This window comes from Knufia obscura (genome assembly GCF_036327395.1).
Source record: "Knufia obscura strain CCFEE 5817 isolate CBS 148926 chromosome Unknown scaffold_1, whole genome shotgun sequence".
Taxonomy (NCBI): domain Eukaryota; kingdom Fungi; phylum Ascomycota; class Eurotiomycetes; order Chaetothyriales; family Trichomeriaceae; genus Knufia; species Knufia obscura.
In genome coordinates this window covers 1,854,643-1,878,912 of record NW_027042687.1, presented here as the reverse complement: position 1 = coordinate 1,878,912, position 24,270 = coordinate 1,854,643, and the positions used below count along the sequence as shown (strand labels likewise).

Below are 24,270 nucleotides of genomic sequence, written 5' to 3'. Positions count from 1 at the left end.
ACTCATTCATCATCGTCATCTCCTTCAGGTGCTTGCATATATTTCTGCTTGATGTCCGCCCATCGTCGCTGCTTGTATTAGCCCAGCCCTAGGATATCAAATCTTGTACATACACCCTTGTTTATTCTGTTCCACACCATGTCTGTCGTGGTATCGAAAGCCCTTGCTCCAAATTAGTATTCTCGCTGTCCTTCGTGAAATCCCTAGGTTTCGTACATCTCGAATGCGAATGCGCCGACGAAGACCGTCGACAGGAAAACATAATTCCTCCGGAATAGAACACTACTCGTGGTTAGAGATCAGCATTGGTTGCTGGCGCTGGCATGCTCACTTGAAGAAACTGTTTGCGATCTGTTGTGCTGTGTATTAGCCTTCACTTTCGCCAATTCGCAGAGATTCTTCTACATACAACACCCATTTTGGCTGGTCGGAGGAGGGATCGGGGATCTTGCGGGACGACGTGTGCAGGAGAAGAGTGTTGAGGTATTTGCAAAGCTGGGTGGTCGTGGATAATACCCTGTTCTGAGGAGCTCGCCAGTTGCGGAGGTTGTCGAGCTTAGTAGTCGGCAAACTTTCCTTCGCGTCGCTCTAAAGTAACTCTCTTTTACAATTGGGCCGGTTTTCATTCGCGCTTGACGCGCAACCATGAGCACCTGTCTACTTTGTCGACCTGAAGCATCTCGGAATTTGCAATTCGTCGTTCGAGGGCTGTGTCTGCGCGAACTAGGCCAACGGTCTATGGCGTGCAGCGCCTGACAACATCTAATGACATAAACCTCGTTCCTTGCTTGCTAACATGTCGAAGCCAGCATCATCTGGCATTCAGACTTCTGCTGGAGGCCAGGCATTCATACCGTCTTCAAGGCGACCTGACGGGACTACACGAAAAGAGATCAAAATACGACCTGGCTACAAGCCGCCAGAGGATGTAGAGACGTACAAGAGTCGTAGCGCAGAAACTTGGCGATCGAAAGGTGGGAGGGGCGTGCCAGGCGCAGAAGTTTCAAAGGTTGACCAGAATGACGCGGAGGGGAAGAGCAAGAACGCAAAGCGCAGAGAGGCGGCTCGGAAGAAGAAGGAGTTTGGAGATCAACAAGGCGTTGACGAAGTGGGTGATGCAGTCGGGAATTTGCACGTCCAGGATGATGGTCAGATGAAAGACACGAAGACAAATGGCGAAGTTGATCCAGATGCTGAGCGCCAGAAGAAGATCCGGAACCAGCTCAAGAAATTGAAAGCGGTCAAAGAGCTCAAGGCCAAGAAGTTAGCTGGGGAGAAGCTCTCTGCAGACCAGCTCGTTAAGATTGCTAAAGAACAAGAAATCATTCGAGACCTTGTGAAACTCGATTATGACGGACCTGAAGTTGAGGGGACCGTGACATCAGAATCTCTGGCTGCAGAAGCACGACCGGACTGAAGCGCATTGAAGCTCTTTCAGCTTCCAACTCCAAATCGCTGACTACCTTGACTCTAGAATGGCGCATCAAAAGGATCGACGTGCGGCCGGAAATGTGTATTCATACATCTGCCTTCCTCGAAACCAGATTTGTGAGCAGCTATATACTAAATGGCTGGTTGTGTCCAAGTAACAAACACCACTCAGGAACCGTACAGTAGTTCAATGGGCATTTGTCGCTACGGATGGCACGACTCGATATGGGTGCGCAAGGAGCCTCACGTGAACTGCACATTGATCAGAAGCAGAAAAGCCTAAATTGATGCTTGCAGTATGTATACACTCAGAGGAAGGTCGAATCTTCTACAAGCCATGACATGCATGAACCTGCCACGCTGGGAAATGGTTTCTGCAGCATGTAGCCGGGTTCTAAGCAGCATCACGACTTAAATCAGCTCCTTCCACTCAGTTAAGGCTCGGTCATGACGTGCTATCATGGTCCTGCCTGCTATGAATAAAAGATTGTTCAGCGACATGTTCCTGCGATGAGACGAATGAGCAATTCTTTCGACGCGTGCCTTCCGAATCCGAAGTGACCCCAAATACGAGGCAAGCACGACCGACTCAGAAGGTGGTCTTATTGTCTTCGTAATAACAACGGTCGTCTCTTATTCAACAACCTCCGCATCTTCTGTGGCCAAGTTCTCACTCCTGAAGCTTTCGTACCTCACTCTCTTCAAGAAGTCATTGTGAACCAACTGATTTCTCTCTCTTAAACCGTCGTCGTCTGTTTCAACAATCCCATGGACAAGCACATTCCTCAACAAAGTCATCGTTGTCCTCCAGACCATGACAGCTCCGAGGTTTTTGCTGAGAACCCCCCTGTCACAGTGGATGGCAACATCGATCAGAGCCCTGGGTCACTGTTCGTGGCACAAACATTGTCGAAGCAGAATCCCCGAGATGGTCATACTCTGAATCCTAGGGCTTCCGTGAAGCATAATCTTGATGCACCGGATGCTTCAGATATTCACTTTGCACCGCTCAGCTCGACACTTCAGCCACCTACCAGAAACATCCAGCTCCGGCCTTCTTCTTTTGGGCGGCCGCTTGCTGCACGAGGTACTGGTTCACGTGGTGACGGTCTGCAGCCTCATGTTGATGAGGATGTGCCTGAGCTGAAGACTAGCTCACTACAAGACAGGTTCGTCTTCAATATGCTTTCCGGATAGAGACTGACAACATTCGTCTAGCGTTTCAAACAATGGATCCCCGTCCAGGGCCAGTGAGCATGAGCGAGAGTACGTTCAACCGCAGGCGTTGCCCCAGACTTTGTCTCGTCCAAACCCATCTGACATAGAATACGTCTCTGTACAGTCTTCCGAAAGAGAAGAATCCCCGCAATCAGAAGGCTGTGACACCATGGGCCCACACCCTCCAGAAGAAGATGGCCAAGAAACTTTCGACCACAACACTTTCGGTGCCAAAGGGCATCCTGATGCACAGACACCACGCTCATCTCCTCCGCTTGCAAGCACCACGAAGCAGATATTGCCAGCACATATCAATGCTGTGCAAGCAAGGAGCAAAAGAGCGACACCAGAGCAGATCCGCATAGCACATCAAATGCCACAGCATGATCCCCGGTATCGGGTCCACAAGCCACAGGGCAACAGGGCTCAGACTATCCCACATCACGCATCGACAGCCGCGCCTTTAGCACAAGAGCACGCAGCAACGCCCGCAGCCAATGTTTCCCGTAAGCCATCTGACGAAGATTTGCTGATGCTGGTCATGCGGCGCAATCGAATCCGAGATGAGTCGGTAACTCGTCTACACAATGACCATGAACGCTTAAAGAACGAGCATGCTCAGCTTCAAGCTCACTACAAGACCTGCCAGCAAAGGCTACAAGAAAACACCAAGCAATGGCATGCATCTGTCCAGGGCAATCACGTCCAGGAAGCACAAGTCCGAGCTTTTCGAGAGAAATACGCCAAGCTTAAGCAATGGGCTCAAGACATGTCAAAGGAGTATGAGGGTCTGCGGAGTGACGGCAACAATCTGACTCAGGACATTCAGGCCATCAAAGCCGATGGCAAAAAGGAGGCTAACGAAAGGAAAGAACTGCTCGCTCAATGTGACGCCGCCATCAGTAACATTGGTGCAGTCAGGTCCAACATTGCCGCACTTCGAGCTGAAAGTGTCAAACTTGAGTCACTTGAGGAGAGGCTTGCCCACGAACAGGGGCGCTTGCGAGAAGAGAAGCTTCGGAACAAAAGTCACGCCCTCTACATCGAAAGACTAGAGAGTATGCAGCGGTCCATGAACACTAGCTTCAGCAACAAGCAAGATCACATGGCTCATGAACTGACAAAAGTCGCTGGTCTTATTGGAAAGCAACAATACGATGGTCTAAGCAGTGCTCTTGGCCAGATCGTTGAAGCCGTGGAGCAGATTCGCCAACATGATGCGGCCCGCTCCGGTCACAAAGAAGAGCTTCAAACAATGTTGACTGCAGTTGGGAAACACTATGATGATTTCAAAGAGCTTCTTGACGTCGTCAAGAACGCTCAGATCGATCAACATACAGCCTCCAATTTGCAATTCTCAAGCCTTGTTGATGCAGTCGACAAACTTGGGCCCGATCTTGAACGACTGAAAACCTTGGAGCACGAGTCGTCAAGTCTCTCTGCAAAGCTGAAAGAAAATGAAGCAAGGTCAAAGTCTGCTGACCGCGAGAAAAATGTTGCACAGTTATTCTGCAGCGGCCTTCTCCAGGCCCACAAAGATTTGGTACGGGACCGGCCACAAGCTGAGGGCAACCAAATCTCAACCAAAATCAATGAACTGAATGCTACAAATTCTCGACTGTCAAGTGAGTTGCAAAGCAGCAGAAAGGATGTCATCAATCTGCAGAACGAGCTTTCAAAAGCGCAAGAGTTGGGTGATAACTTGCGAGCGAACCTGGCCGACCAAAAGGACAGTCATAAAGCAGAGTTGGAAAGAGTTGATGAGCAGTCCTCAGCACGCGTCAACGAGCTTGAGAACCAGCTCAACGCCAAGGCTGCAGAGGTTACCTCTAAGCAAGACGAGCTGCAAAACTTGGAGAAGTCCATTGAAGCACTTCAGTCTAAGGTCAAAGAGCTCAAGAAAGGCCAGAAAGAGCTGGAGCAGCGTGTGCAGGATAGAGATGGTCAGATCTCAAGCAAAGTCAAGGATATTGAAAATCTACAGAATGAAAAACAACAGCTTGAGCAATACCTTGGCCCTTTCGAAAACATCAAAGGCGAAATCAGCGGGTTGAAACAAAAGTGCAAGGACTATGATGTCCTCGCGAAACAGCTGAAGCAAGCTCAAGCAGATAATGGGAGCCTGGAGAAGAACTCAGCAGAGGCTCGAACAAGATGCACTGACCTGGAGCAGAGACTCGAGCATTCAAACCGTCAGTTGGACGAGCTCCTGCCCTTGCCCGAAGAGATCAAAACACTCCAACAGACAAGCTCTAAGCAAGCAGCGCGGATCAAAGAGTTGTCTGATGCTCACAGCGCACTTGAAGAGCAATTACAACAAGTGCCAGGACTGCGGAAAGAAATTGAGGACTCAACCACTCACATCGACGAGTTGAAAGGCAAGCTCAAAGTTGCGGAAGTGTTCTCAACCCAGGTTGCTGAACTGCAAGGTCAATTGGAGACATTCCAAACCCAGAAGGACGACTTGGCCAAAGTGCAAACCAAGCTCAAGGAGAAGAGCCGCACTGTGCAAGACCTGCAACAACAGCTCTCTAATTTGAAGGATGCTGAATTTGACCTTCAGAAAGTGCAAGGAGAGTCGCAGCAGAGAGAAGTTGAGATGGCTGCAATGCAGGATCGCATCAACAAGTTGGAGGAGGAAAGTCGACGATTTGATTCCCTACGGGAGCACATCACCGACGAGGAAATTGCTGCATTCTCAGAACCGATCGTTCTGTCTCTCAAATCAATTATCCACCAGAGTCAATCTCCTCGAAAAGGAGGCGACCATGCTGATCGTCACGCTAATGACGAGGACACATTTGTACGACCAAGACGTGCGGCCAACCGCGGGGCATGCGACGACGATGCCGAGGCTGTTGTAGTGCCAGACTCACAGTCTCAGGGCAGGCATCTGGCCAACGCTGTCACTTCGGACTTGAGCTCACCACCAGACTTCCTCGACGATATGCCTTCCATGTTCGACATCGTTGGAGCATCTCAAGGCACCATCGACACTTCACCGAACGACGCCACAGCTCCTTTACCTACAACTGTAGCCTCGAAGAGGAGTCGAGACGAGCCAGAGCTTCGGCCTGGGACATCCAATTCTGAAATGCTTCTTCGCTCATCTGACGCTGCCAATTTCAGTCCAGGACAGGATCCCAGGCGTGGCCGAGCACAAGTCTTGGTGCCAGCGAGCGCGCATGGAGCCAGCCCCATGAAAACCCGAACTGGCGTGCAGATTCGCCACAGCAGAGATAGCACTCCTGTGCCCAGGATGGATCCAGGTAGTGGAAATGTCGTCAACTTCTCCTCTCCTCATACTCACCCACGGGAAAATCATGCACCGAACTCGGCCGCCAAGCGGAGAGCAGAAGAGCATGAGCCAACAGCAAAGCGGCACAAGGCCGACATGAAGAGGTTGGCAACACGTCCCGCAGCCACGGCAAAGTCAACCCGCTTTTCCGACACGGATACTGTATACGATTTGCCTGCTAGTGCAAGGAAGAGTGGTAGCACAATTGGCACGCCTGCTCCTGCTCCTGGCAAAACCAAGAAGAAAACTAACACGACCACCCGAAAAAGTTCCAAGCACTCACAATATAGTGAACTATTCAGTCAGGCCGAGAGCGTTTGATTGCGGCTACTCAGTACGATCAAGGCTGATGGCATGATTTTGGACGATATCCATGCTATGAGGAGCATGTCCTATCACAAAGCATTTAGTAGTGAAGATTGAGGTGCGGGAGAGATTGCAATGGGTCAACAGTTTCGTCGTGGGCTATCAGCTGATTTGAGAACTATCTGTCGCCATATCAATGTAGAGCTTAATGACTCGACGGTCAATTGACATACTATCCCTGCTGTGCTTGCTTCGGAAGTTGATGAGGTACTCGAATTAGTAGCCTATGTTGCTTAGGTAAAGCCACTCTGACTCGTCAAGACTTGCCATGTTCAAAAACGGCATGTTGCGGCGAGCCTAGCGCAAACACCTCGACGGCCATAATTCTGCTCAGGATGCACCATGTTGTTTCCTCTACTATTCCATGACCTGACATGCCAATTCGAGCCTCATCCGCATGGAGGACCTCTCTACCATGCCGCATCGTCGCCCTCGAACACCATCCTAGCTTCCTCCCACTGCAATGTCGCCCCTACACCGTCTCTACATCATCACAGCATGGCTCTACATCGTCATCACCGCCCTCGAACACCTCATCCTATCCCAGCGCACCGCAGCACAACAATTTGAAGCCACGATATGGTCGTCTTCGTCCTACTAGTCTCTCTACCACTCCCTTCACCTCTACAGACATAAGATTCAGCCCCAACCAAAACCAACTCGCACTCCACCTACAACCTTACCGCCATGCCTCCTCAAACACCCGCTGGCTCACCCGCCAAAAAACCGACCGCTTCGCAACCGAAGCAAAAGTCCAAAACCTCAAGTCCCGCGCCGCGTTCAAACTCCTTCAAATCAACGACCGGTTCCGTATCTTGAAACCAGGAAATACAGTCGTTGATCTGGGTTTTGCGCCGGGCAGTTGGAGCCAGGTCGCGATCGAGCTTGTTGGGATTGGAGTTGGTCGGGTTGTGGGTGTGGATGTTATTCCTGTGCGGCCGCCGAGGGGGGTTAGTGGGATTCAGGGGGATTTTTTGAGTAGGGATACACGGGAACGGGTGGTGGGGTTGTTGAGGGATGTGGATGGGGGGAGGGTTAGGAGGGGTGCGATGGGAACTGGGATGGGGGATGCGGGGGATGTGGTGCAGGAGGAGGAGAGGGGGTATATTGAGAGGGAGAGGGCTGCGACTGCGACCGTAGATGGGGAGGGGAAAGAGAAGAAGGAGATGGGGGACATCGAGCACAGAGATCGATGTGTGGATGTGGTATTGAGTGACATGTCAGCACCCTGGGAGATTACCTCCGGTCTATGGAAGAACAGCTTGAGTAACCCGTATTACAGGATGATGAATACCAGTGGGAATCGATTTAAGGATCATGCGGGGAGTATGGTGTGTTTCCTTCCCTCCCATGCTCCTAGTATACCATGTTAACGCTGTCAGGACCTTTGCCGATCCGCCCTCTATTTCGCCTACGATACCCTCAAAGTCGGAGGCCACTTTGTATGCAAATTCTACCAGGGCGCCGAAGACAAGACGTTCGAAAAACAGTTGAAGGCAATGTTTCATAAAGTTCACCGGGAGAAGCCGGAGAGTTCAAGATCTGAATCGAGAGAAGGATTCTTCGTGGGTATCAAGAGGTTGGCGAAAGTGGACAAGAATGCTTTGTTTGACGAGGGAGGCTGAGACCAGATCACAAGAGTTCGCCGTCTGAGTCCTCTCCTTCTTCGAAGGCAGCTTCGATCTCGGCTGCTGCGGCTTCAGCCCGCCGTTGGACTTCTTTGAGGCCGCTCAGCTCCTCGACGTAATCTTTACTGTTGAGGGCTTTCTCGATGAAAGACCAGCCGTCTTGTCTGTATGCGTCGACGACTCGGTCTGAGCAGGCACTGCAGCAGTCGTAGCTCTTTCCGACCACATTCATGTTTGTGAAGGTGGACAGGAAGCCACGGATTTGGTGCGGTACGAGACCAAGAGGATGGTCGCCTTGTTCGGCGTTGTTGGAGGTTGGAGCGGCTGCTCGAGGACCGTCTGGATGCTGCAGAACGGATACCAAGACCTCGACTAGTAGCGCTGAGGCGATGGCTGCCACGCCAGGTCTCGTCACTGTACACTGTTGGTCAAGTGTCCGATCCTGCATCGAGTCCTGCGGGGCCACCACATCGTTGCAGAAATAACAGCCTAGCTCTTGCTGGGTCTCTGTCTCGGCTTTCGCGCCATGTCTCATCACCACATACGTGTCGAAGCCAAGAGCTGCGTTCATCACGATTTTGCCAGCCGCCTTGCCCATGACCGTCGGCAACCACCTCGACTCTCTGGTGTCCATCAGCAGGAATATCACGTCATGTTCTTCTATCAGGCTCTGGAGCTTCTCAAATTCTCCTTTCGTCTTCTCACTGTCCGTCACTGGATGACCGATCATCGGCACCGACATGACATGGCCTGTCGCGTCGACTCCAGGGTAAATCTCCTGCAATGCCTCTGCGGCGCGCGTGGCTTTCCTCTTGCCGCCATTCTGGCAATCCTGGAAATTGAAGAGTGGTTGACGGACAGGGTTGGAGTACGACACCTGAGCGTTGTCGACAAAGGTGATTTTGCGGACACCCCAGCCCATCAGGTTTCTCGAAACATAACTTCCGAGCGTACCAGCGCCCAGGAGCAGACATCTTGTGTCCTTGATCTTGTCTAGATCTAAGTTCGGCGATATCCTCCACTTCATCAATTTGAGGTTTAGATCCACAGAAGAATCGGCCAACTTCTTCGGGTCCATATACTCCGTCAAATCAGCCAATCGACCAGCCAACTTCCCATTCGCGTTCCTTTCCCAGCCAACAACTTTCGGCATACCATCAATTTTAGCTTCCATTCCAGGTTCGAGCCCCTTCTTCTCCTTTGGCCTCGAAACCTCCATATCATAAATAATACTCCTTGCCGCGTCGCGCCTGCCCGCCGTCTCCCGATAACACAGCACCTGTATTCGATCCCTCTTCCACCGTTGCTTGACCAACACCAACAAATTCCTCAACATCCACCCCGGGGCCGCCGTCCCATTCTGACTCGTATAGTTCGACGGATCCGCAAAACACACAAAGCAATCATCCGAATACTCTCCCTCAAAGAACCCACCATCATGCGCCCTAAGCGAATCCACACACCACCGAAACCCCATCCGACTAAAACTATACCTCTCATCCTGTCCATCACGTCTCGAACCCTGTCCCGGTCTCCGCGACTTCTTCGCCACAAAGAACCCCCACTGCCTCGAGTCAACACCCCCTTTCCACGCCTCCACCTCATCAGCCAGACTCGCCGCCTCATCAACACCCAATACCTTAGGAACATATTCGCCTCCGCCACCAGAATCAGAAGCAGAAGCATTCGCCCTCGACTCCACAACAGGCGTCCACCCCACCTCCAACACCAACGCCGGAAACCCAAACCAATAACTAAACCTATACTTCTTCAAATCCGCAAAGCAAATAACAATGAAACTCGCCAGTAGACCCGGACACTCGTAGATCGTGCCGTCCTTATCATTAATAGCATCCCAGATCTGCCGACCCGCAGCGTTAAGCAGCGCGACTTTATCGAGGCGTCTGTAGTCCTCTATCGTGTTGACGTTTTTGATGGTGCCGTTGGCGACGTAGTATGAGCCGTTTGGGAGGGTGTCGGTTGTTGTTAGCGCGTTGGCGTGGATCTGCATGCGACAGGAGTGGTCGCGGGGGTCGGAGGGGCGGATCTCGTAGAGGCCCTGGACGGGACGGGGGCTGTCGTCGAGTTTGTCGGTGTTGATTTTTTGGGAGGCGAGGGAGGCGTAGAAGGGGATTTCGATGTCGGAGATGAAGGGGACGTATTGCATTTCGGCCGATGCGGATGTTGTGGTGCTATTCAAGGCGGAGTGATGGTGTTGATGTTGTGTTTTGGTGGAGTGTTTATGTTTGGTGAGAGCGCGCGCATACTATGTTTATATGCTGATGCAGGAACAGGAAGCATATAAGTCTTAAGTGGAAGGAAGGGTTGTTGTTGCCAAACGGCTGGCATGTGACTTGTGCCTACTGCCTGTCACGGCAACTTGTGGCGGAGCTCCCACATGTTTTGGGGAAGGCGCTGCCGAAGATTGCGCTTGCGACTGCCACTAAGAGCACGAGGCATTAGTGGTCATTCGAAGGCGGCAAATGACAGATATCACGATCATCAACCTAGAATTGACAGTTTTGTCATGCGCGGAACTGGAGCGGATAACTAGTCGTTGGCACGTTGATGTACTAGATTTTATGATTTCATATCTATCACAATGGAAGAACGACACGCATTTAGGCCTCCGCAGCGATGATACAATATTTTACATTCCTTAGAACGGAGGCAGCCAGAAAGGATAACCACCATTCTTGATCCTGAACAAGCTCATCAAGAAGCTGTACATGCCGAAGATCACCGACGCCCAAATGATAGCGGCAATTTGCTGAGTTCGTGCATCTTTCATTCGCGGAACCTTGAGTCCGAGGGAAATAGTCGCGAAGGACAGAACAGCATCTAGCAAGATTAGCACGGTGAACAACGTGACTCGTGATAGCGATGAACTCACAAACAGCAGCAATGATCTGCGTCTCTATACCGAATTGATTAGAGAAACCACCAGCAAAGTATGTGATGCCACCTCTTCCGTTGCCAGTCACATATGGCACCTTTCTGATGTGATTGTACATATGGCCACTCGTGAATAGAAGTACCAAGATCAAACTCACTACTGCCCATAGATTCCTGTTCTGGATGATAGGCAGGATGTAGGGATATGCGACTGTGCCGAAGGTGAAGATGCCAAGAATGATGGTCACGGTGGTGATCAGCTTGGACCAGTTGAACGGTCGCGATAGCTCTGGGTAGTCACCAGGTGGCATGTGCCGTTGCAACCAGCCATGAATTCCTTCTGCACTCTGAGGGCCTAGGAAGTCGAATCGAACAGGCTGACCATCGGGCGAGGCATTGGCGCCGGTAGTCGGAGGGAACAGGAAGAGGACTGGGGCGGTTTGTAGTTGATGCTGCCAGAGTCAGCAGAGTCCAATGGGAGATTCCTATGCTCCTACCTTCATAAACACATTCTTGCCCTGGTCGAAGTCCAGAGTGCCAAATAGCAGTCGGTGCTCTCCTTTCTTGTCACCCTTCTGCCAGCTCTTTGCAATGATGTCCCACTCCGGTTGGAACTCCCTGCATATGCCACAAGCATATTTCGCATCCAGCGCAGTCAAAATCACCGCGGCATAGTAGTCTCTCGGAGCAGATGTGATCTCGTCGTAGGATTGCTCGTTAAGTGTAACAGGGGACTGCTTCTTATGGTACACATCGAATGCTGACGGCGATTTCTTGGCTATCACAGCTGTTGCCGAGAGAACTGCTGCCGTCAGCAGCTGAAGAAACTTCATACTGAGCTGGAGGGTGATGTGGTTACAGCTGCATCAGACTCGAACTGCGTCAGGCTTTCGTGGTCTCTTCCCACGATGCTGGCAAACAGTGCAAACCATGTCGGGTCTTGGCAAAAGCGGGCCGAAATCTGCTAACCTGTTCCAGAAGGGCAAAACAATTCCGTCAACACAGCGTCCGACGATTTGACAACTTGCGCTTCTTGTGCTAACGACAGATACAATTCGACACTTACCGCGATACTCGACAGCAAAATCTGAGACAACATGATAATGGCTTCGGACGACCACCTTCAAGCCGCGATCCTCAGCGCACAGCTTGAACTGGACTTTGAGCGGGCGAAGCAGCAAGCAGAGCGCATATACGAAGACGAAAGAGCGCGCATCCTCCGAGTGAATCTGCTACTTCAGGAGGACATCAACGATGAGCTACAAGAACAGCTGGAGCATATCCAGGATGTTGACCTGAAACAATCCGAAGATCATGTGGAGGACCTCAGCGCACGACTGGCCGACCTTGAAGAGCAGTATCAGCAGACACAGACAGATCTCAAGACATGTTTGCGCGACATCGACGCGTACCAAGCAGAAATCAATGCGCTCAACGCAGCAAGCACAGGCTCCACGAAGCTGTTGACAGAGAAGCTGGCCCTCTCACGGGAACTAAGCGCATTGAAGCCTGAGCTCGAGCATTTACGATCGCAAGCCACATCCCAGCAGAATGCCCTTGCAGACAAGCTGTCTCTTCAACGTGAGCTCTCAACTGTACAAGTAGAGCTCGAGCAGGAGAAGCGAACGACACAACGACTGAAGCAGAAGCCACAAACCCACGATGATACTATGCTCAACGAGGAGATCGAGGAGCTCAAAGAACAATTGGGAAAAGAGAAGAAACTTGTTCAGAAGCTAGAAAGACAAACAGCAAAGCAAGCAAGCCAGAAATCCGCAGCCGACGCAGCACTCGTCGACGAGCTAGAGTCCGTCAAGCAAGAGTTGGGAGAAGCCAAAAAGCGAGCACAACAGGTAGAGAAGAGGCTCGAAGAAGCAACCAGAAATCATAGTGTAGCTGAGCAGGACAGCGCACAACTCGATCAGCTGAAGGCAGACCTAGCCAAGGAAAAGAAAGCTCTTGCCAAAGCAGAACGTGAAGCCCTCAAAGGGGCCTCCGAATGGGACGTCCAAAAAGAAACTCTCGAGACCAAACTCGATGCCTTCAGAAACAAGCTCCGCTCCACAAAAGAACAACTCAAAGAGGCCCAAGATGAACTCGAGCGTCGCGAGCAAGCCAAATTCGCTGAATCTGCCGCCGCTACCAAAGCACGAATTGCCGGTCGCGCCGCTAGTGTTGAGCCGACTCAGAACCCGAAGAAGAGGAATGTAGCGAGATTCGATCCAGATATGACGATTGGCACGCCTGGTAATGGAGGGCCTGCGGCGAAGAACCCGAGGACCACACTTAGTACGGTGGGTGACAAGTCGACTTTCTCGATTACGCCGTTTCTGAACCGGACGATGAGTATATTGCCTGAGAGTCCGAATGCGGTCATGAACACAACTATCAACGAGCTTGCGGAAGAAGCTGAGAAGGAGAAGGAACCAGGCAATGACCGAGAGAAGGCAAAGAAACCGGCTGCTGCTGCTACCAAGAAGAAGGCTGATGTGAAAGAGGCTCCAAGCAAAAAGGCTGCAGACAAGCCGAAGGCAGCGAAACCACTCAAGGAGGCTGCGAACGCGCGGTTGAATGCAGTGGTCAAGGCGCCAACCCTCGATAAAGTCATTGAAGAAGACGATGCCGAAGCTGAATCTGGCGGTCAAGAAAACCTGGCCTCGTCGAAAGCTGTGATAGTCGAGGTCTCAGAGACGACCACATTGGAGCCAAAAAAGAAGAAACTGCTTGGTGCGAGGAAGAACATCTTCGATGATGAGGAGCCCGATGGCATCAAGAAGGCTGGTGGCTTGGGGAAGGTCAAGCTTGGTCTTGGCAAAAATAAACCTAGAATGTTGGCTGAGTTCTCACCATTGAAGAAGGATCGCAGGATGACGAGTTTTGTTGGTGCTTAAACGGATCGGACAGGGTTGGCGAGGTTCATGAATGGAGCATGGTGTTTGGCGGGTCTCGTATTGTTTGTAGGTTCAACATGAGAAACCTTACCACCATTGTATGCCTTGGCACGTGTAGCACTTCAACTCGCATTACTGCCCATTCCTAACAACAAGCTGTTTCGCCTCTTCACCACTCCCAGTTCCACCAAGCAGTCCCCCACTCGGCGGACTATACTGCCTCAACATCACCCCCGCCTCCTTCAACACCCGTCTACTAGCCTCATCCATATTATACCCCTGACTATACACCACCTCCTTCACCCCCACCTGCGCAATCTTAACACTACACGTCAAACACGGACACGTATCACAATACAGTACCGCCCCCTCCCTTATCCTCTCCCTCCCAGCCTCGAGCAGCGCGTTCTCCTCAGCATGTAGACACAAACACGTACTCAGCGCGCTCCCACCTGAAGACGCGGCGTTACACCGCGGACATCCGCCCTGGTTACAGTTCGTTAGACCGCGTGGGGTGCCGTTGTATCCTGTCGATAGGATGCGGAAGTTGAGCGTTAGCACGCAGCCGACGCGCCGTTTCATGCAATTTGAGCGGAGACTGGCGAGGTGGGCTAGCGTCATGAAGTAGGCGTCCCAGGGGGGTCGGAGGCGTGTTTCGGAAGGGAGGTCTAGGGTGCGGAGGAAGGCGAAGTATGAGGGGATGGTGGTGCAGTTGTTTAGGAGTTGGAGGTGGGAGCGGGAGTGGAGGCGTGCTAGGCTTGGGGTTGATGAGTCTGGGGATGTATTTGTGCTGGTTGGTAGTGAACCGTAGAGCAGACGGTCATTCGCGTCGATGAATGCTTCGAGGGAGATGGGTGAGAGATCGCGCTTGGCGCAGCGGGAGTTGAAGCGTTGGAAGCGGAGGGTTATTGGTGCGTCGACGCTGAGGAGGAGGAAGAAGGGTCGGCGGAGGAGGAGCTCGAGGGTTGGCTCGTCTTCGATGTCTGTTAGGACCCAGTGTTCTTGCCATCGCTTCGTGACGAATTCGAGGAGTGAGTCGACGTCCGGGAAGGTGAGACCTCTGGTGCCCCGCTCGTCTGTGACGGAGGGTAGGAACCTTCTGCTTTGTTCGTCATTGCGTTGTGGCAATGCAGTCACACTCGACCTCGATGGTAAATGTAGTCTCAGGAACCCATGGTGCTGTACTAGATACTCGGCTGTTGTATGCTTGCCTGAGCAGATTGTCCCGCATACGCCTATCAGCATGGTCTACCAATGCACTCGGCGTTCATGTCAAAAGCCAAGGCTGTGTTGACCCGGTTGATGGTCTTTGCATAGGCCAGCAAATAGGCTGGTGAATGCAAGCCATGCATGCATGTGCTGTTTCGGCCGATCATTCGACCTGTCCACCCCTGCTTAGGTAAACACGCCAAGCTGTTGACCCGCTTGGCACATGCTGTTTCAGCCGCTCGGAGCCGCCGCATCCCCGACGCGGCCAATTTATGACATTTTTAGAATTCGCGCTAGTGGACACAATAACATTCGCCCTCTATTTCGTAATAACGCTCGTTAATATCATAATCCTGCGAAGCAGGAATCTAAAGGCATTTCATGTCAAGAAAGCCGCACTTCTGATTGGTCGGTGCATATGATTGGTTGCATGTGATTCCAAATCATGTGACTTGCGACACCTCAAATCTCTCTGCGTCGCAATTCTCGCCTTCTTTCGCCAACTGCGCAGCGACAACGAATCGTCTCTGCGCGACGACGATTACTTCTCTAAAACCGCTGAATCGAACTCTCTATTTGCAAAAGTTATCTGAAGTCGTGAGACCACTTCGATTTAGGAGAAAGAGCGAACGAATATAGCTGCGAAAACGCTTAGATTCCTTAAAATTAAGGCATTAATCTACCTACTTACTTTCTCTTTCTTACTTTCTTACTTTTAGTAACTAATTAAAATATTAGTTACTTAACTATCTATTACTTTAACTATATAACTCTATAACTATATAATTCTATAACTATATAACTCTATAACTATATAACTCTATAACTATATAACTCTATAACTATAAACTCTATAACTATATAACTATATACTTAGGTTAATAGTCTAAGTAGTAAATTGATATTTAACTAAGTAACTAAAATAGTACTTTATCTATAAGTATCGTAATATATAAATAAATATACAAATAAATAAGTAAGTTAATACTTTAGTTAATACCTTTCTTTCTTAATTAATTAAATAATTTAAATAAATAATAGATAAGTTAATTACTAAGTAAATAAATAAATAAACTAATACTTTAGTTAATACTTAAGTTACGAAATTAATTAAAAAAATATAATAACTACTTACTTTAATAAACAAATTAATAATTAATAAATTAAATTAATAATTAATTACTTAAATTAATTCTTTAGTAATACTAAGTAACTAAACTAAGACTATAGCTTAACTAAAATTTAAATTAATAACTTAATAAATAGTTAAGTACTTAAAATAACACTTTAGTATATACTTACTTTAATTTAAAGATTATTCTAAGTCGTACTTTAACTACTTAACTACTTTAATTGACTAATATTCATCTCTCTTCGCAGGTACTCTTAGTCCGTTTTACGTACTATAGGTATTTTAATACTTATATTAAAAAATTAATACCGTTGCAATTATCTACTTTCGCTCTATCTATAGATACTAAGAACGCTAAGAAAATACTATACTAGCTATACTAGTAAGACCTTAAAGTAGTAAAATAGTATCTTAACGCGTTTGATGTACCTACTAAATTCTTAACTAAACCTACTTTCTATACTAAAATACTTAAAGTAACCTATAAATAGTACTTAACGACGCTTATTCTAAACTATATACCTTTTTTAGAGGTACTTTATTAAGAATAGAATATATAAAACTATAGGTATAGATTACTATCGCTAATTCTACTATTTTTATTATTTTTTAAGCCTATTATTATAATAATAGTAAATATACTAAATACTATAGCTAGGTATTATACTACTTTAAATAAGCGATAAAAAGATATTATAGATATTAATATATATTACTAGTGTTACGGTTTAATGTATGACTAGGTGCACGACCCGGTGCACGGCCAGGCGCACGACTAGGCATGCGACTAGATAGACACTAGGGCATACGCCAGGACACACGTCAGGGCATACGCCAGAAGTAGAATTAGCCAGTGGGCTGAAACCAGAATCGAATAAGGACGAAAACAGTTTAGGACACGAAAGGACAAGCGAGAAAGTATGTGATATCCTAAAAGGGATCTAAGGTCACTAAGGTTCCTAAGGTTCGACCTTAGACAACCTTAGGTACCTTAGATAACCCCGAAGAAGGTATAGAATAGGAGTATATAGCAACGACTCTCCTCCGTATAGTTTCTATAGCTTTATAGTTAATCTAAGTTATACCAGAACCCTACCTGTGCATAACTTAACCTTATATTAAATACTCCCTAGCCCAACATCCCACTCAGCTTACTTAAGTAGAACCACAGAGGTTCCACTCGTACTATTACTAGTCACGTAGAGATACCGGCCTCATAACAACTAGCTAGTTATTCGCTTTAAAATAATTAAAGATTTATTTAAGAAGGTAGAGATAAACTATTTTTAGGCTAGTATACATATCTCTATAGTATATATTAGTAAAAATTAATTTAAAGTAATTAAGCGGTATCTCTATCCTATATACTACTAATATATAGTATTATTCTAGGGTTAGCGTAGGAGAAGCACCTTCGCTGTAATGCGTATAGCGTAATTAGCTGTAGTCGTTACGGCTATTCTTTTTAGGTATTCGCGATACTTTAAAGCTAAGATATCGTAACTTTATACCTTTACGTATTAATAATAAGTCGTTCATTTTTAATAATAATTATATTTCTAAAATTAGCGTATCTTATTTACTATACGTAAAGTCGCGGAGTAAGATTATTTAGAAAGTATAGTGCGATACGAGCGCGTAAAGTCTACCTGTAAAACTAGCGCGCGCTTACTAAAAGAGGAATATAGTAAAAAGACCTTTTAGTAGTATAAATGATATAGAACTTTATAAATAAAATAAATTAGTATTGTTTACTTATCTTTTTTACTAGTTCTAAAAGGTTAAGCTTACTCTTAATATCTTATATAATCGCTTTAAGTAAATACTAATCCCTAGTAGTTATCTTTACGTTAATAAATTAATAATTAAGTTTTATAAATAAAAGATTAACGTATTTAAGATAAACTATAAACTAGTAAAGAGAAGCTTTCTTACCTGTACTCTAATAAGTTATAACGGTATTATATATAATTTCCTTATAGTATTATTTTAATAAAAGGTGAAGAGATGTTATAAGCTCTAAATTACCTAAGGTATAATAAAGGTAGCTCTAGAATAGGTAGTATAGTTAGTTACTATAGTAAGTGTTATAGAACACGAATATAGAATAGTATAAATAAACTTCTACTAAACTAGGTTAAACTTAGATTTAAGATTAACTATAGAAGTTAGAAGAGTATCTAACTAACTATAAAATAACTTCGTATATATATTTATAATACGCAATATTAGAATACTAGTAATATGGTAATATTACTATATTCCTAATATCGCTGTTTCCTAATTAGGTTTAGCTCCTCTATATAGCCTTTATAGTGTATCGTATCTTGCTTACGCTAGAGCGCGTATTCTCGTAGTTATTAGCTTAATAGCCTTAGTCTATATACGGTACGTCATAAGAGGGTAGGTATAAGTATAATAGTTAAGCTATTAACCAAATTAGTTAAAAAGTAAAAACTTACTAATATAAGAATAATAGTAACTATAATTAACTTACTAGTAATTAAGACTATAGTTTATAATAAGATTAAATAACTAATAGTAGAGTTTAAATAACTACTATTTATATACTATATAAATTATAAGAATCGCTTATAGTAGAAAGACTAAATACCTTCGTAACTAGATTATAACCTTAAGTTATAACCTTAAGCTACCCGTAGAGGGCTTAGTATTTACCTAGGTAAAAGAGTCGCCTACCTACGACTTACTTACTTTTCCTTTCTTCTTAGCTAGCGATAATTTATATTATTAAGTACGATTATAGTTATTACGCTTTTTTAGTCTATCTATTATATAAATAATCTTTTTATTAATACTTAACTTACTTAAGTACTATTAATAATCAACGTTAATATCTATAATATAGTTAGATATTAGATATATAATATACTTTCGGTTTTAGTAACTATTTAATATCGCTTTTCTAAGTTACTATAAGATAACAAGGTTATCTACTTTATTATAGAGGGTCTTATTAATATAATAACTTAGTATAATAATTTAAGAAAGAACTATATATCGTTTATAATAACGATATATTAGCCCTTTACTAATCTATAAGCTATCTATTAGAATAAGTAGTTATATACTACTAAAAGTATTTTAAAGAGCTACTATCGTATACTTACTACGTAGCTAGCTACTATAGTTAAATATAATAACTTTATAGACTTAAGTAACTATAATTATCTAAAAGCGATAACTACTATTAGATAAGTATATTAGTTAAAGTAAATTAAAAAGGTAATTAAGTTTATAGTTAATATATACTAAACTAATACCTATCTCGTTTAGAGACGCTTTATATCTTATTTATAAAATAATAATTAAGAATATATTATATTTTTTAATAAACTAATTAACGGGTTACTTTACGATAGAGAGAAGCTATATATAGTAGTTTAGCGTTTAAAATAAGTATATTATACTTAGTATAAGTATATTCGTAACGATAATAATTCGTACTAAGTCCCTTACGAAGTTACTAATATTATAAAGTAGTAAAGTACTAGTAGAACTTATAACTACTATAATAAGTATTAAAGGGCGTTATATATTAAGAAAGGATACTAGCGAGCCTATTACGAGTTAAAGAATATACCTAAGTACCTAGTAGAGGGTATATAGTATTAAAAAGGGGCTAGTAGTAGTATATACGCTTAACGTATATAGAATATTATTTTATTATACTACGATTAGCGCGATACTAGCTTATATTAATTCTTATTCCTTCACGAGTAAAGGATAATAATTAATTTATATAGACTCGAAGCGGATAGGGAATTGTGTGAGGGAACAGTAGTACGGCCTACCTCGGTGGAGCCGCTAGAAATGTCATAAATTGGCCGCGTCGGGGATCCAACTTCTCCGCCTCGCAAATTGGACGCCTAACTTCACCACCATAGGCACTCGAGGCTTCTGGTAGAAGAAAGAAGTGAACCTTGAAAACTCAGACCGTGGCAGCTTGGTCGGTAACACAGTATTCCAATGGTCTACCCACCACCAAGAACCGCTTGATCTTGGACATCGCAGATATCGACTTTCAGATCCTTGCACTGAGGCTGATCATGGCTCCATTGTTTCAGACCGACCACTAATGGCCAAAATTGGAGCTTTTGGCTAGGGTCCCACGAACAAGGCCCTTTCCGAGATTCGCTCGACGGGCACGCCGCGTTTCAATAGTTTCACGGCGAATATGGCACCACAACGTCCTCGCATGCGAGCGGGACTTGTCTCTTGCTATACCACATTATTGCCTCACGATCAGCAACAATGCACCACTTCGTCACATACGCTGTGTTGTTCCTGAGTACACTCTACTCTCTGGTCACAGCGAAAGCCCTCCTCGCAGTATTCCACTCTACAGTTGTCCCTGGGGAGGTATACGAGGTGGAATGGCTCTCGGATGCTTCAGATGTGAGTCCGCAACCAACATGAATCATTCTCGATGAAATAAAATCTCCAGCGCTGACAACATCGACAGACGCTTGAACTCCTTCTCGTGCGACAAACCGACAGTGGCTGGTCTGCTCTTCAGACACTCTTCGAGGACGTTGTGAGCGACGCACCTGGCAGCAGTTACAATTGGACCGTGAACAGCACGTTGGAGATTGGAAGGTACGGAGCAGCCCAGATGGATTTGAAGAGTCAGGACGCTAATAGCATATAGTGGTTATGGGTTATGGTTGTCCTCGACTCCAGTCGATCCAAATGATAGCACTGGCTATGCCGACCTCACAGACTGGTTCTGCGTCGTCCCCGATGAGGATAGCTTCTGTTCTTCGTCGTCCACATCGACCTCATCCACAGCGCTAGCGACGTTGACCTCGACTACATCCTCAGCGTTAACGACCGGCGCGACAAGCACCGGACCGATCCAAATCGCCAACTCAACTTCCGTTTCCGGAGCGCTCGTATCCCAAACAGCAGTCACAGATGACTCATTGATCAGCATCAACAACGACTCCGGCCTCTCAACAGGCGCAATAGCGGGTATCGTCCTCGGCGCCTTGGCCGGTATTGCAATCATCCTACTCATAATCCTCTGGTTCTTGCGCCGGAAGCACAAGGAAAGGAAAGCTATAGCCACAGCAAACGCAACCGCAACCGCTGAACTCAACGGCACAACAGATGATGACCGCAGACCCGAGCTTGGCGCAGATGAAAAGGACCATCGGCACGAGTTGCAGGGGAATTCGAACGTAAAGCACTCGGTGGAGATGGACGGTAGTACGGTTATTGCTTCGGAAAATAGCGCGGGTAAGGCTGGGAAACCAAAGGTCCAGCAGGAGCCGGTCGAGATGCCTTGATACCTTGGCGCGGATACGAAGCAGATGAGCGAGTAGACAGAATCGATCGCAGCACAATGCATTACGACGAGCAAGGTCGAAACCATGGTATGGACCTGCTCTGCTCATGACGGTCAGCCGCTAGTTGGACCTGACACCCTTCCGTTTCCGCGAGAAGTCGAAAGACATCGAGCACGCGAGTACAAACATCTCAGACTGAGCCATTTCGTGGATGGGGCCTGATCGAGATAACCCAGCGACAACTACATATGATGAATCGCCAGTGACCCGACCGTCGCGGACACGGACTATTTCGGCAAGATTGTGGTGGTGAACGAACAGTGCATCAGCAAACAGACGGGTGCGCGCCAGGCATTTTCGCTGCCAGCAGGGTACTCGTGACGAACTGATGACCCGCCAGCGGACACTTGGTCACATTCCATCAAAACAGCACGCCACGTCCACGCACACGCGCACTCCTACACCTCGACTAATGCACCCCGTAGACAGCTACAGCCACATGCCCGGATGCATTTACTGGTGGTCGGGCTAGAGGCAGTATCTGCCCTAAAACCAGTTCGCTAATAGTCCGGTCCTACTGCTCTCAGACTTTGGTCTGACAGATGGCGAAGTCCCACGCGTTGGTTGGTTGACGTGCCGCAGTATCATGGCGGGGAAGCTCTTCGAGGAAGAGGACGAGTAAGCTTAGGAGTCCATCTGGGAGACGGAGACTATAGAGGCTACGATACCCCGAAGAGAAGATATGGTAGAAATGAATGGAAGTATCGAGACGGCAAGCCATTTCCGATGACCCCGGAGCTAGCAGCTGAGGATGTCCATGCCATTTTCACCCTGCACCATTCTCGTGCATCACTTCGGGCCCTTTGTGTGCAGTCGCGCGTGTCTGGCTGTGACATAAATCCCTGGTGGACATATGTTTCAGCTGAGTTTGACACACGCACCAGAAAGGGCATCAAGTCCCTTGTAGTGAGTGGTTGTAGAGTGTACAGACACAATCAGAAACTCGTGTAGACCATATTTATCAAAATTTTATGTAATTCAACTGAGATCCTTCAGGCAAAGGTCCAAGCAGGCTGAGGATTAGAAAGTGGTCAAGTACATACATGACGCGGAATCACCCCGTAATCCCCCTCCCCGAACCTCACCTGAACATCCGCAACTTCTCCCACTCAGAATTTGATACGTTTAGCAAACGCAGCAGCAGTACCTTCTCGACTCGTCCGATACAGCCGCTTGTTACCCTTGAGAATACACAATATACCGTTCACTATCCAGATATCTAAAACACAACATACCATCTACACATTCGCACGGCACTCCTCTAAGCGGAGACCCTCCATACACTATGGAGCAATTTTCCCAGTCGCGCGGCGACGACGACCTCTTCGACGATGAAATAACACCTATGCCGGAGGCCACCCCTGCGCCTGCGCCTGTCTCAGAGTCACCGGCGCATTCAAACCTAGCCCAACAGGTCGAGAAACTATCGATGCAGTCCTTCGAGCCGTCTGCCCCACTCCAAGAATCTCAGCGTATGCACCAACGTGGACGAGGAAGAGACAGAGCCAGAGGAGCGGGAAGAGGCACAAATACAAATACACGGGCCCGCGGCGCACCAGTCCACGCCCACGCCCAAGCAAGAGGCGGACTGGCTAGCTCCAAGTTTGCACCTAAGCCCACAGGCGCGTCCGCATCTACAGCTACAGCTACATCTACGGCGCCGGAGCAACCGCGTGAGCGATCACAGTCAGAATCGCAACCGCAGAGTCAAGAAACACCAGCACAACCACAGCCCGACACCCCCGCAGAAACCACAGACCAGCCCACCGCCCAACCAGATCCCACCTCAGCGCCCGACAGCGCACCCACCGGTCCCGCCTCGCAAACCACCACCAACAGCAAACCCCCCTCCGTCCGCGGCGACCGCACCCAAACCGGCGGCTTCCGCATCAACAAACCCAAACTCAGCGAATCAGAACTATCCACCCGTCTCGCAGCCGCAAAAGCGAAGTCTCAGTCCCTGGCCGAGAAACACGCGCGCGCACAGGCTGACGCGGCGGATTTCGAGGAACGGGAACGGGTTGCGGGGCAGAGGCGCGCGGAGGAGGAGAGGAGGAGTAGGATGTTGGAGGGGGAGAGGGAGAGGAATCGGGAGAGGAAGTTGAGGGGGGTGGGGGGACGGGAGTGGGATGCGCAGAAGGAGGGGGATTTTGGAGGGAGGGATGGCGGGGGAATGAGACGGGGTGGCGGGCCGGGTGGGGAGGAACAGCAACAGGATTTGAGTATTTATGAGTGGAGGGAGGAGGGGGAGAGAGGTGGGAGGGACCGTGGAAGAGGGAGAGGGAGAGGGAGAAGAAGAGGGGAGTTTAGAGGGCAAGGACGCGGAGGGATGGGAAGAGGAGTTGGTGTGAGTGAGAGGGCGCCTGATGTTAGAGCTGCGGATGACTTTCCTGCTTTGCCTGGTGCTGGTGCACCTGCGCGGCCGCAGCAGGATCGAAAAGAGTCTGAAGGTATTGCTGGTGGTGGTGGCGGTGGCAGTTGGGCTGATCAGATGGCTAGTTAGGAGTGGCTCGTTGGTATGCGCTCGTGGTAACTTATCTGCAGGGTTCTGTATACCTAGGGAAGGCAAAATTTGAGCGTTCAGCACAGCAACCAAACACTATTTCGACTGTTAATACAGCACTCCTGAACCGCAAATGGCCAAGACTGTTGGGCAGAAACAGATGTACAACCGAATCTCTAGTACCACATTACTTGCCCCAGAAGCGATCTTCGTATGTACCTTAGCTATGGGACGCACGCGCAGCAGGGATGAGTGTATTATGGAAATCAAAACATGCATTCTAGCATGGGTATCATTGAATGCTGTTACCGTATCCCACAAACGCCG

At 47.7% G+C, this 24,270-nt stretch overlaps 9 protein-coding genes across 9 annotated transcripts; 6 read left to right on the top strand and 3 right to left on the bottom strand.

Annotated features, from left to right (window-relative positions):
* Positions 1-796: 796 nt before the first annotated feature.
* On the top strand, positions 797-1,417 carry PMZ80_000698 (uncharacterized protein; the record flags this gene model as incomplete). Its single annotated transcript, XM_064869148.1, has 1 exon — positions 797-1,417. One exon carries the CDS (start codon positions 797-799, stop codon positions 1,415-1,417), a length of 621 nt encoding a protein of 206 aa, XP_064734645.1.
* Positions 1,418-2,199: 782 nt separating this feature from the next.
* PMZ80_000697 (uncharacterized protein) lies at positions 2,200-6,268 on the top strand (the record flags this gene model as incomplete). The annotated part of the gene is made up of 2 exons (XM_064869147.1): positions 2,200-2,600; positions 2,650-6,268. The coding sequence occupies 2 exons, from the start codon at positions 2,200-2,202 to the stop codon at positions 6,266-6,268; spliced, it is 4,020 nt and encodes a 1,339-aa protein (XP_064734644.1).
* Positions 6,269-6,687: 419 nt separating this feature from the next.
* Positions 6,688-7,686, top strand: MRM2 (2' O-ribose methyltransferase; the record flags this gene model as incomplete). Its single annotated transcript, XM_064869146.1, has 1 exon — positions 6,688-7,686. The coding sequence occupies one exon, from the start codon at positions 6,688-6,690 to the stop codon at positions 7,684-7,686; it is 999 nt and encodes a 332-aa protein (XP_064734643.1).
* A 259-nt stretch (positions 7,687-7,945) lies between these two features.
* ATG7 (Autophagy protein 7) lies at positions 7,946-10,108 on the bottom strand (the record flags this gene model as incomplete). Its single annotated transcript, XM_064869145.1, has 1 exon — positions 7,946-10,108. The coding sequence occupies one exon, from the start codon at positions 10,106-10,108 to the stop codon at positions 7,946-7,948; it is 2,163 nt and encodes a 720-aa protein (XP_064734642.1).
* A 492-nt stretch (positions 10,109-10,600) lies between these two features.
* Positions 10,601-11,669, bottom strand: OST3 (oligosaccharyl transferase subunit ost3/OST6; the record flags this gene model as incomplete). Its single annotated transcript, XM_064869144.1, has 3 exons — positions 10,601-10,782; positions 10,835-11,288; positions 11,334-11,669. The coding sequence occupies 3 exons, from the start codon at positions 11,667-11,669 to the stop codon at positions 10,601-10,603; spliced, it is 972 nt and encodes a 323-aa protein (XP_064734641.1).
* Positions 11,670-11,939: 270 nt separating this feature from the next.
* On the top strand, positions 11,940-13,727 carry PMZ80_000693 (uncharacterized protein; the record flags this gene model as incomplete). The annotated part of the gene is made up of 1 exon (XM_064869143.1): positions 11,940-13,727. The coding sequence occupies one exon, from the start codon at positions 11,940-11,942 to the stop codon at positions 13,725-13,727; it is 1,788 nt and encodes a 595-aa protein (XP_064734640.1).
* A 132-nt stretch (positions 13,728-13,859) lies between these two features.
* On the bottom strand, positions 13,860-14,972 carry DCD1 (Deoxycytidine monophosphate (dCMP) deaminase; the record flags this gene model as incomplete). The annotated part of the gene is made up of 1 exon (XM_064869142.1): positions 13,860-14,972. One exon carries the CDS (start codon positions 14,970-14,972, stop codon positions 13,860-13,862), a length of 1,113 nt encoding a protein of 370 aa, XP_064734639.1.
* Positions 14,973-20,343: 5,371 nt separating this feature from the next.
* On the top strand, positions 20,344-21,380 carry PMZ80_000691 (uncharacterized protein; the record flags this gene model as incomplete). The annotated part of the gene is made up of 3 exons (XM_064869141.1): positions 20,344-20,487; positions 20,555-20,688; positions 20,741-21,380. The coding sequence occupies 3 exons, from the start codon at positions 20,344-20,346 to the stop codon at positions 21,378-21,380; spliced, it is 918 nt and encodes a 305-aa protein (XP_064734638.1).
* A 1,345-nt stretch (positions 21,381-22,725) lies between these two features.
* On the top strand, positions 22,726-23,943 carry PMZ80_000690 (uncharacterized protein; the record flags this gene model as incomplete). The annotated part of the gene is made up of 1 exon (XM_064869140.1): positions 22,726-23,943. One exon carries the CDS (start codon positions 22,726-22,728, stop codon positions 23,941-23,943), a length of 1,218 nt encoding a protein of 405 aa, XP_064734637.1.
* Positions 23,944-24,270: the final 327 nt, after the last annotated feature.